The sequence below is a fragment of the Zootoca vivipara genome, chromosome 3 (assembly GCF_963506605.1).
Source record: "Zootoca vivipara chromosome 3, rZooViv1.1, whole genome shotgun sequence".
Lineage (NCBI taxonomy): Eukaryota > Metazoa > Chordata > Lepidosauria > Squamata > Lacertidae > Zootoca > Zootoca vivipara.
This window is the reverse complement of record NC_083278.1, coordinates 73,407,833-73,420,671: the sequence shown is the minus strand read 5'-3', so window position 1 is coordinate 73,420,671 and position 12,839 is coordinate 73,407,833. Positions and strand designations below refer to the sequence as shown.

The window sequence follows — 12,839 nt, the reverse complement described above, 5'->3', positions numbered from 1 at the left end:
GAGGCTTGCAGTCCTTTGCTCCACCCTGCAAAGTCTTCTGGGTTGGGCAGTAACTGTAGGAGTTGGAGAGAGGTGGCCCCATCCGCCTACCATTCTAAGAGGCAAGAGCAGAGTGTCAAAAGGTTGTTGTAGATCTCACAATGTCTGGGAGACTCTCAAGTTCATGATGGCCTTTTCCTGTGATCAGTCTAGCCTGTCCTTCAATTAACCTGTGGACCTGAAACTCTGCACAAAGGTCCAGGGCCCCCCTGTAGCCTCAGAATGAAAGGTTAAGGTCACACGTGACCTCCCAAATGAAAACTGAGTACCTAAAAATATTGAAAGACTGCATCAGCCAGGCTGAAGCTACCCCATTGTTGGTACAAGTTTCCAAAAGCATGGAGGTTATTGGCAAAGGTAGTCCTTGCAGTTGAGGCCAAAGGTAATTAGATGGCCCTATCCACTTCTATCTGCTAGGGTTCTGTCAGCTTCTGGCCAAGACTAGATCTCTGCAGGCCAGTGGGGGCCCCAGGTTTGAGGAAACCAGAGCAAGATGCCCTCAGGGAGCCTCACGTCACATTCAGGATGGTAGAATTGGGAGGGTCCCTTTTTCTTTCTTTCCCTGCGCCCCCCCCCCCAAACAAAATAAATTGTTCCCTGTTGGGAACAGACCATTTACTTTCTCGTTTATGTTGTCAGTGTACTGCCTCCAGTTTGGTTATCGTCTTCTAAAAATGGTTTTGAAGAAAGGTTAGAGAAAGGATGGGCCTCTTCTCCACCATCTGCTCAGTCAATCCCTTCCTCCTTATCAGGTAGTGGCAGCCCCCCACAACATCTGAAGAGTCCACTCCTTTGGCTGTCTCGTTCACCAGCAGCAGCATGTTTGGCCAGGAATACGATTTCCAGGCTTGGCATGATAGAGATTTATACTCATTCCCTTACTTGAGCTGACTGGGATGATTAACCACATGTACTACCGTATGTGTGACGTAAGTGGCATACCCAAACAGCAACCTCTTGCAAAAATCACTTCCATAGATGTCAAGAACAGATAAAGGTGGTTGGGGGCCTGGGTACAGTTCCCAAAATAGGGTGCTCTTCCCCAGAACAGGAATGCATGAAGAAACAACTATTCATGTAAGACCAAAATTGGGAACAAAATTGGGCGTTACTAGTGACTAAGGCGCACTGCAATCTTTGCTGGTAGCGTTCCATGTAGTTCAAAATAGACAAAGAGTTGCAGGAACTGCTTGCAAAAAAGGAGGGTAGCCAAACTGAGGGTCTCCTGGGTTAATCAGATTTCTTTCAAACTAATTAAATTAACTGTGGCTTCTTAAAGAATCTAAGTAATACAGGGAACCACCATATGCTGGCTATTTCAATGGCCCACTACTGTCAACTTTAACAGAGTTCTCTTGGGGCTAAGGCAGATGTCTCTTCTGATTCCGCTACCTAGGAACCATTAACAAGAGATGTCGAACTGTCAAATGTGACGTCTCATATGTTCCAACTGCTCAACTTTTTAGCCATGGCCCCTTTAATCATTTAGAGAAATACAAGATTAAGTAAAAGATACCATGTAACCGAAATGAGTGCTCATTTCATAAAACTGAATGTAAGTTCTCTTGGAAAAAAATTATGCCTTACACACACCATATTGTTTCAAAATTCAGCCCTGTTGCTACATGCTCATGAACTGACAAGTGCACTTGTTAAATTAAACAAAGATGAAGTTGAATAGAAATAGAAGACAAATAGTGAGGAAATCGGTTAAAGCGGGGTGAGGTGGGGATATTCATTTTCAAAGCTCCAGGGTACTGCATCATTGTCAGTCTTTAGCAGCAATGCAAATGTATATCACAGCGTTGGAGCGTATTAAACCCCGCATTCATTTATACTCCCACTTTCCAAAGTCTAAAACAGAATAAACAAGTAAGGCTCCTTTGTGCATTGTCAATAGTTATCATCCTTCAAAGAATGGCATCCCCCTAAATAATTGTAAGATTTTTATCTGGGAATTAAGAAGAGCGACTAAATGTACCCCGCTCCCTCCTCTGCCTGCTTTCTTTCTTTGAGATTTGGAGTACAGCATAATCACATTAAATTCTTCAGCTCAAAAAAAGTGATATTTATGGTGACTGACACAAATAAAAAAGTAGTCTGGGGCCTGAGGCAACTGTGATAAGGGATTTTGGACAAATCACCATGTGGCCTGTGAGATATAATAGAATGCTATTACAGAATATAGAGTGGATACTGATCTCTCTGTGGTATCTAATATTCTTGTTGCTGTCTTTGAGTTAGGAATGGCTTGGAAGCAACTATTATTAATTATCATCATAATCATTGAATTTACACCTCCCTGTCCTAAATGTTATTGAGGGTAGCATTTAACTAATCTTGCAACAACTAAAATGGAGTGGTGTAAGGGACTGGGAAGACACTGACGGATGCTGGAGTTTGACTCGGGAGAGGGGACCAGTGATTTGTGGGGACCTGTACAACCAGGAAGCAAGAGTCAGATGCAGGGAAAGCTTAAGAACTGGAGGGGAGAGCATAGGATGGCCTGACAGAAGAGGCCGGTCAGGCAAGTGAAGGGCCAGGTGCTTCCCCACCCTCTCCTGCACCACTGTCTCCCAAAACCAGGAGGAGATTGAAGAGGAAAGAGGTTGAATGGTCATCTCTCATGTACGATCTAGATGAGATTGCTGCATTTCTAGAGGTTGGACTAGATGACCCTCAGTGTGATTTAGATGACAGGGCACCATGCTACTAAGCATAGATCAATATTAGGGAACCTGCTGCCTTCCAAATGTTTCTGGCTTACACTCCCATCATCCCTGACCACCGCTTTGCTGGTTGAGGGTGATGGGAGGGTCAGGACTTGCATGCTGACTTTCCTATAAAGAAACATGTTTCATTACAGAGTCTAGGCCCTTCGAAACTATATACTGTAGCATCTGAAGAACTTTTTAGAAATCATAAATACTTAGATTATCCCGTTATAAGAGTAACACAACACCAAGCGATAAGCCTTTTAAGAGGCAACCAAAGCCTTGAGGGAAACACCAGAGCTCTTCAAAGCTAGAAGATTAAACATTAATCTCAGCAACGGCTCAGGAGGGGGGAATAAGCAAATGTTCTGAATAAGGATTAACATAACAATGACATTGTTTTCTTGCTTTCTATTTTTGGATCTGGAATAAAAAGATGAGAATTCTTCATGATCTCCAAAGTTATTCATAATAAAACGGGGAATTACTTAATCATATGATACAACCAATGAGCCATGGCTAAGTTTATCTGAAATACGCCATGTGCAAGATCAATAAGAGGATTTTCTGCCACCGAATCTTATGTGGATACTCATTCACAAGGAATAGAGCAGGCATATTTCAACCTTCTGCTAGTGTGACATGACATTGGAAGGAGAGCCCTTCCACATCAAGCCTGACACTGTCTTAAAGGGGAAAACAGAGAGCATCAGATGGCATGCCCAGCCCCACCCGCCTGCCACAGGCCTTAACAATGTAGATGGAAAGGCAAATGCACTATTTAAAGGCACAGGCTGCATCAGTGCCAGAAGAGTGAAATACACATGTATGTAGACTGGTGCTGTGAACCAAAAGTGTTTCCCCGTGCTATTCCCTTTCTTAACCAGCATAATGCCACTCAAGCCGACAAGGATGTTTCATGTGGTCTCAAATGGAGATTCACTAACTCCAGAAGTTTGCTGACTCTGCTTCCTGGATGCTATGAATCAAAACAATTTCTACGGAGTTTCTCTCTCTCTCTCTCTCTCTCTCTCTCTCTCTCTCATTTTACCTCAATACTGAAGCAATCTACAGTACTTTTGCTTCTCTGGTTATGTGTGGGAAATGCCTTGCAGCCCTGAAGTCCCATTCTACCTGTGACATTTCTGAATGATTAAAACAATCCTCAAGCCTCCCTGATATAAATTAATGTACAGTGGAAACTGAAGAAAAGCAGACAAAAGGGGAAAGTAGAAGAGTGGAGAGCAAGACCAGCTGGTTGGCTTGCAGTATTCTTTAAGCTTCTGATAGGAAGGGCAAGCTCGCAAGTCCAGACTCATTTCACAAGGCTACCATTTTAGGTGCATAGTCCACAATCTTCACTTCACAGAGAAAGGCTTTTGGTTTCCTTATAAGCCTGCCATAATATATGGTTTTCATTTATTCTCTCTGATTTTTTAAAAATGAACACCAGTATAAAAATATTTTTAGAAATATATAAATAAATCCCTCCATTGAGACTGGCCTCACATTTTTTAGAACACTACATTGAAAAATCTTGAGATTTTGACCTTTCAACCCATTTTTTGAAAACAAAGTTTCATTTTCTCATATTTTAAAAAGAGACCATTAACTAAACGAAGTTACAATAATTTGACATGTCATCCCAAAAAGCCTTCTAAGTCCAAACCAGTCCTTTGAATTATAGTGGTGGGGCTAGGGGAGTAGACAGAATAGTTATCAGAGATATTGTACAGCATAAGGTAACAAATTAAAAAATGATATATTTTTCTAAACATTTTAAAGATCCCATCCTTCCTTTACCTTTGCAGTTTTTCCTCCAGCACTTCCATGTACCTGAGAATATCTTCCTTCAACTTCTTCTCTATAAGACAAAAACAAAGTTTGTGTCATTTGGGGGGGCGGGGAATCCCATATCTTTTAGCAATTATTTTGAAGAGAGAATTTTGCTTATTTTTGCATCATAGAAAAGCAAAAGTTTAATTGGGCTTTCTTCCTTTTGGATTTCAGATCACGATGAATCTAAAATTAAACAAATCTATTTTACTTACCGGTAATAAAGCTCATATAAAAAAATAGTCAGCTGCTGAACACTGTGGGTGAAACAGGGAAGGGAAAGGGAAATGTACTGTTCACAGAGAGGGGTACTCAAGCCAAGTCGTTTCTTCACTTTTAAATGCTTATCTACTAGGATGGTCGATCTACTGGGTATTATTATCTTTCAAATGGGATGAAACCTACTCCAGTAGCCCAGGCTATCACAATCTTTATTAGAACTAAAACACTCTAGATATTTTATTTATCTGCATAACATCCTTTAGCATCTTAGAACTTGTTATATAAACTAGAGAAGTACCGTAGCCATATTCATCTGTTACAGCAAAAATAACACAGGTCTTGTGGCACTTTAAAGATGAAGAAATTTATTGTTATAGTTTTGGGGGGGGGATCCCCCTAAACCCTAGGAATGAATAAATACTAGGATATTTATTAATCAGGATATGGATTAAAGTACAAACTCCAGAGCTGTGCCAGACAGAGAATTCCTGGACTGGCTTATGCAAACCAGCCTGGCTGGGTGAACAGCAAACCTGTTCACATGACAAAAGGTGTTGATGGGCCATTGGGAAGTGAGATGTTACCAAGGTGTTGGGGTATATGTTTGAACGGGCAGGAAAAGGAATTTCTGGGAAGAAGAAGCTGGAAGAAGGGGGGAGATCCATCTTGGGAGAGGCTGGCTGCAAGCAGCTTACACTGGAATGACTATCCTATAAGAGCTGGACTCCCTCCATGCAGACCGAAGGTGTAAATAGGCGAATGAACCCTATTTCTTAAAGCACGACAGTCTCCACTGGGTCTTCCATTCTCCAAAGGGACACAGACCCTGTGTGGGTGCCTGGGACCCCATGGGCTGTTGCCACCGCTCAGCAGAGAGGGGGACAGGCACCCGGCTTTTTTAACATTAGTATGGGGCTACAGTTCACTTCATCAGATGCTTGTTACCTTAGTTGCAGGTATGCATACACGTGGCTATGGGGGGAATTGTTATAGAGGGAAGTCGGAGGGAGATGAAAAGTAGAAAAGTAAAGATTGTGATAATTACACAGTAGCAGAAGGGGAGGCTGGCGCTCCAGCAAGAGTGAACCATGCTGACCTCCTCATCCACTCAACCCTTCCCTTCTCGCACCCAGTAACCAACCTACCCACTGGGAGGCTGGTGTAATGGCCCCATCCTACTAGGTAAGCCTCTTCTGTATTAACTTCCCTTCTGTGCTATCCTTGTACTTTGACTCACATGATATTTCAATGGAATCCCATGTCAAGTTCAAATTTAGCAGTAAAAGAAGACATTCAAGTACCCCTATGACAGGCACGTCCAACAGGTAGATCGTGATCTACCGGTAGATCAATGGACATCTATGGTTGGTCACTGCCCCCCCAAGAAGCTCAACAAGTTTGGCTCCCCCCAATAAAGCTCAACATTTTTGCCCTGGACCCCTAAAAACGTGGCTTTCCCCTCCCTAAAAAAATTCCAACAATTTCAACCTGAATCCCCCCAAAAATGGGCCTTCCTCCTTCCTAAAAAAAGCTCATCAACTTTGACCTGAACCCCAAAAAGGGGGTAGATTACTGCCAGTTTTTAACTGTGAGCTAAAAGATAGAACTAAAAATACATTGACAGAAGAGTTGTATTTGTTCACATTTAAAAATCAGTCTCCATCTCTCTTGCTCTGAAGATCAGTGTGCTTTTAAAAGTCAATGTTAATTTAAAAAGTACCATGCAGAGGAAATAAACCAGTTCTACAATGCACATACAGTAGCACCTTCTCATATGGAGAGAGCCAAAATTTCACCCTAGCTGTCCAAATTACAATTCTGACATTCCCTCTACTAGACCCCAAATACCTCCTGGCATTAGAATTTCTGAAACAGGAATATAGACCGATTCACACACGGGCCAAGAGTGGGGCATGTACACACCCTCCCCATTCATACATTAATATGAGCTGCCATTTACACACAGACATTCCTATTGAAGCAGGCCACTTTCTGCTTGCTCTCTCTGCCTAAGGAAGTTGGGCTTCCCTAATGATGTACCTCCACCCACTTTTCATGGCATTTACACAAACGACCCTAGTTAACATTCAAGATTCTCTACAAGGTGTGGAAGGGGCAGAACCCCAAGACTTGGTCCCACAACCAACTTGTGTACTGCCTTTACACCTGAGACAGGCATTTCGCTTCATTCTTCTAAATCCTCCACAGCTCAGCACTGGGCTATGAACCTAAAGAGAGATGGCAAGAATATAATCACATCCTTGAATCGCAGTGCATTCTAGAACAAAAGTAAAACCAATTTGCCAACCTCTAGTGATGTGTCAGTTGCAAACACTTTCACTTAAACATGTGATAAGTTCTTTTCTAATAGGAAGCTTTGATGCTCCCACTTTTAGTGCTCTTCAACCTGTTCCCATCTTTACATGGCCTTGGAACATGACACATTCCGACTCAGGTTTTCTCTCCCCCCCCCCCCCAACATAAAACGTCAATAGAGATTAATAATTGGAGGGGAAGGTAGGGAATATGTTTCACACTTACTTTGTTTCCAACTAATACTGCAATGTATTATGTTACATGAATGATAAACCCTAGTTCCAATTTCGCCTGCTGTGCTAGCTAGATTTTAATTGGATATTATCTGATACAGTAATTCTCACTTTTCACAGTTGTGTCCTATTCCCTACGTACAATTTTACAATGCCCTTGAAGATATAGCTTAATAAATCAGCAATGCTCAATGACAAAAAAAAAAGTAACGGATAAGCAACCGCCACTAGTCAAAAGTAGGTCAGCTATAAACTCCCTGGGAAACACTGTTAGGACATACACACATCTCCATCAAACATTTTAACTAGTTTAAAAGGATTAAGAACATCATACAATTCTCTCTACTCACGGGGAATATGTGTTCCTCCCTTGATTTCCAGTATATATAGCTGGGCACTTTCATTTAAAGGCCCTTCAAAATCCCAATAGTTCTACTTTCCTGCCAACAAATTGAAGGGAGAGAAAAACGCCGTGAAAAGTATCTGGGTTTTTCTCACCTTTGGACTATAGTCAAGCTATTGATCTGAAGGTTTAATTTAATGCAAATCAATAGCTGTAGCAGAGGGAAAAGAAAGTACTAGAGTGCAAACTTCCTTAATCTAGCCAAAAAAGAATGATATAAAGCTGGAAGGAGTTAGCTTAGGGGAAACTATGTGACTGCATTCTGTAAACATGTCAAAGGTTTTTTGTTTTGTTTTTCCAAATACAAGCAATGTCAATTTCTTTTTGTCTCTCTCTCTCTGTGGGTTTGTGTGTTCAGCTCTTATTGGTACTGAAGGGAGTTGCCCATATAAATACTATAAATATTGATGAAAGAAAAGAACAAACACATTTGATGAAATAAAAAATAGGGTTTTCCCATGGAATCATAAATTGGGGCAGGGGTAGTGAGGAATATGTACATTGGCTTTTGTTATTTCTACCATCACATTTTTTTGTGTTGCCATAATAGGGAAAGTCCTTAGCATCCAGGGATACCATGGAAGAATATTGCAAGACAAGAGGTCATGGATAATTTGCATACTTTCATTGTGCATAAATATAAATGTATGCATGATGTGCTTTTAGCAGTGATTTTTATAGTATTCATTTTTCTGGAAGCAACTCTGCAATATTGAGAGCAGCTTCAGATGTGTGGGAATAAAGACAGCCAGCCAGGTGCAAACAGTCTTCAGGTGGTGGGACTTGATCATCTTGTCCACTAGGGAAATTATCCTTCAAATGAGATGGGCAAGTACCAGTAGCTTGATCTGGAAGAAGCCACAAATAGGGCTGGCCAAACTTATTTATCTATCGAGTTCATGTTTGCAATCTGAACTGGCTGGGATGATCAAACTCCCCCCACCCCCAGATCTTTAAAGGTGTGGCACAGCTGGATTTCAGCCCCATTCAGTTGTGCACTGAAGTCCTGTCATGCACTTTAAAACACGCTATCCAAAAATCTCAGCATCATCTGTGAAAAAAATTCTTGATTAAGCTTCAAGAATTATTTTTTCCCCAGTCTGATGTCAAAAGACAACAAAATGCGGGTAGCCTGTATACTAGCAAAAACAAACAAGGTAAGTATCAGAGCTGTACTGAACCCACATGAACAGTCATCACCAAAGTAGTGTTAGTTTGATTAATACAACTCATCTGCACTGTGGTTTACTCCACATGCTATGGAATTAGCAGATTCATATGCATCCACTATGTGCCTTGTGGCATCCCACACAAGCAGAAGAACATCAAAAGCTGCTGGATAAAACCAGAAGTCTGTTCTGACCAGGATGGGAAAGACTCCAGCTGGTTGACCGAGTCCTCAGTTCCCCCACTCCCACGGCCACTTTGACAAATAACTCAAAAGGTCGAAAAAATATCCCGGTCATAACTGCCATGTTATCTTGGATTATCCCAGTCTTGATCATGCTAGTACTTTGTTTCTAGGGTCAACTGATATGGATAAGCTCTCCTGTTCAAAAACGCACCTGAGTCATCCCCCAAGTTCCCTACATTCCCCTCCATGCAATTCAGTCCATGGCATACCTAAAATAGGTAGCTCAAGCCAACGCAGATGTTACTGGTCATGAATGTCCAACCTATGGCCCTTCAGGTGTTATTGTGGTTCCCTACAGTCCCATCCAGCATGGTCAATAGTCTGGGATGATGGGAGTTGCAACCCAACATTTGGAGGGCCACAGGTTAGCGGCATTCTTTTTCTAATCAACTGTTCTATAATAGTATTAAATAGCATTAAGTACATAATGTTGCTTGGATCAGGTGAATCTGCTCCACCATCACAGTGGTCAATCAGATGCCTATGGGGAGTGCAAAACCAGGACCTGAGTGCAACAGCACTATTCCAACATGTGTCTCCCAGCAACTGGCAGTCAACATGGTTATCATGGAGAGCATCAATTCAAACAAAACAAGGTAATTAGGTGTGTGAATGAGAAGCGCATGATCAGACACATCGCTCTTTGATGTTTCTTCTGCAATTGCTCCCACTACCAAAGACATATCCTGCTTTTCTTCTTAAAGTTTGCCTCTTCAGCTACAATAACTGAAATGGTATCTGAAGAAGTGTGCATGCACATGAAAGCTTAAACCCAGAACAAACTTAGTTGGTCTCTAAGGTGCTACAGGACAATTTTTTATTTGAAATGCTCATTAGTTAACCAACGACAGATTTTTCATGTGATACCTGCAAGCCTATTTTGCATGTGTTTTCAAGACACCCGTTGCTGCACCAGCTGTGTCTGCGGAACAAGTGTGGCACCTCAGTACCATTTTGCCTTAAATCTTGAATTATACCATTAGACATGAATGACTGAACAACAATCTTTCTGTTAAATACAAACCACAGTAAAATATCCCCTCCAGAAATTCATTCTAATGAGAAAGTCAAATGGCAGAGTCCCATGCCAAATTCTTCTTCCCTCTTGAAATTTGTAATACTGTTCAGTGGGCTGGCTACTCTTGTTTATGCATTTGGGGAGATCCCAGGAGCCCAAAGACGTCTATTCATCCAATAAAACAACATGCAATTTTGTGCAGCAATTCATCCAGAAGATCTTAATTCATTACAAAGGCATGTCAGGAACGCCAATGCCAGAAAGAACCTTGTGAAGCAAACCAATCTCTCACTGATTTTCAGATCCTAGCTTCTCAAGCAGATATTGAAGGTGACTTGTATAAATATGACATGTATATTAATATGAGATTGTATTATTTATATTATATCTGGTTTTATTTATATTTTGAAATGTTGCGGTCAGCTTGTTTTTTAACATCAGATTTTATCAGTATTTTAATGTGTATTTTATGTAAACATCTTAGAAGCTTTGATGATTAAGCAATATGCAACTCCTGTTAAATAAATAATTAGAACATGGGTAATATTGTCACTTTCCAGAAACTGATAATGGCAAGATCGTCACTGTCAACCGGCAGAAGAAACTGACACATACTTGTCCTTGCCCAAGAACAGCAAATGGTGACAAAAACACTGTCCCTTGGGCTTGCTTAAAACAAAGAACAATGAACAAGAAGCAAAGTCTCTGAAACGGATAGGTTTGCATCCTAAAGACTAGAAATAACATGAATCACAAAACAGAGCATATCTAAAAAGAAGTAAAGAAAAGACCATTACTACTAGCTATTGGGATGGGGTAGGAAATCCTTGAGGTAACATCAAATAAGTACTGAAGTTATGGGGAGAGGCAGCCCAGGAGAACCATTAACTTTTGTGATGGCCAGCTTAGCTACCATTTAGAGAAGGCTACAGGGGCCCATGAATTGGCTAAAACTGGGCAAAGTTAAGAGAAGTGCTATCTGTGGGTGTCATTAAAGGCACTCTACTCCCCCCCCAAATCTCAGCACTTCATCTACCACAGCACAGATGTTCATGGTCCTCAACTATAATGAGTTGTTTAATCATTAATTCTTTTAAATGCTTATATCCTGGCTTCCAACCTAAAATGTCCCCAAGGTGGCCAAGAAGAAAAAATGAAAGCAGAAAACAACTATGAAAACGTTGCAACAATTACCAACCATTTAGCTATTACAATGACTCCAAAAGGATCCAATAAACAAAATTGCACTATTAATTTATGCTTGTTATTTACACCATTTTTATACTGCTTAACATATTTAAAAATACCTCTAGGTGGTGTACAGAAAACTGAAGCAACAACAGACAATATTACAAAAATGCAGTTACTTATATATAAATCAATATAAATGCATTTTCCCTTCTGACACACCCTCCCTCTCAATCTCCAGGTTCTCACCCAGGGTCTATGAAAACTGTCAGCTCACCTGCAAAAGCTTCACACCAAGAAGAGTTCCTGGAAGCAGTGGACATTACCCTAGTCTCTCACTCGAGACTTGCTTTCTACAGGCCCAAAGTGGAGGCCCACAGCTGTGTCCCATTCAGCTGCACTTTCCACACTCAGTTCCAGATACAGCAGGTGTGTTGAATTTCCCAGCGGGTTCAAAGGATGGGAAAGTTTTTCCCCCTCCACTCACAGCTGTTTCTTCACCCTTCTCTTCCTCCAGCTGTGTGTTTTTTTAAAAAAACTCACAGTAAAATAAATCTGCAGTGCAATCAGCATCTACCCACCAACCAGTATTGCGGGTGAATTAAAATGCAAACCACAAGCAATAATGAATAATTTTCAAGTGGCATTTTGCAAAAGAGCTTTTGCAAAGTTGCTACCTCTGTATAAGCGCACAAAGAGTGTGTCACTGGCCACTTTCTGCTATTAACGTCACCAGTTTTATTTCCTATACAAGCAATGACTTCTGCTGGGTGAGATTTAAACAAACATGGATTGCCCTGTATTTCTTAAACCACATCTGAATATAGAAAGAATTGGCTACATAGCTGTATGTGAAATGCAGTAGTAATGATCCCACCTTTGGAAGTTTGGAGATGCAAGTGCAGAGCTTTCCATGCCACATGTTTGTTAGCCCTGAAATGAACCAGGGGACAAGTTATGCCAATGGTTTTGTGCTCTTCAAAATGCAATTCTTACTCATTCTCTTGGAAAGCACTTGGAAAGTATGTTTTAAAAATGCAGGTAATAAAATTTTTTGTTTAAATCCAAACAAAGGATTTTTAAAATGGCAGGTAGTAGTGCACACTAACAGGAAAATTCCATTTTCCAAGCGTTGTTTTTAAAGTTAGGGTTTTTTTAAGCACCAGCACAACAACAAGGTGGTTTAAAAGAAGCCTACAACGGAACAGTGCAGTCAGTGTCCTTTCACATGAAAACAAAATGGCAGCAGCCGATTGGAAGAAATAATGGCTGCTAACAAACATGAAAAAAAGTTTGTTTTTAAAAAGGGCCTTCAAAATGGCAGTTTTCACATGAATAACAAACATTCATGTGACATTGCAGCACAGCACTAAAGTATATACATAATCAGTTTATCCTACAGACTGAGAGAGTGGATTGGTAGAAGTCAAAAGATACCTATACTGACTTCTATGAT

The 12,839-nt window shown here is 40.9% G+C and overlaps 1 protein-coding gene across 1 annotated transcript in view; it reads right to left on the bottom strand.

Annotated features, from left to right (window-relative positions):
* The window catches only part of DISC1 (DISC1 scaffold protein), a 142,444-nt gene that overhangs the window by 27,283 nt on the left and 102,322 nt on the right, over nucleotides 1-12,839 (bottom strand). Inside the window, 1 exon segment of the mRNA XM_060272850.1 lies at nucleotides 4,557-4,617. Coding sequence (XP_060128833.1) covers nucleotides 4,557-4,617 — 61 coding nt within the window.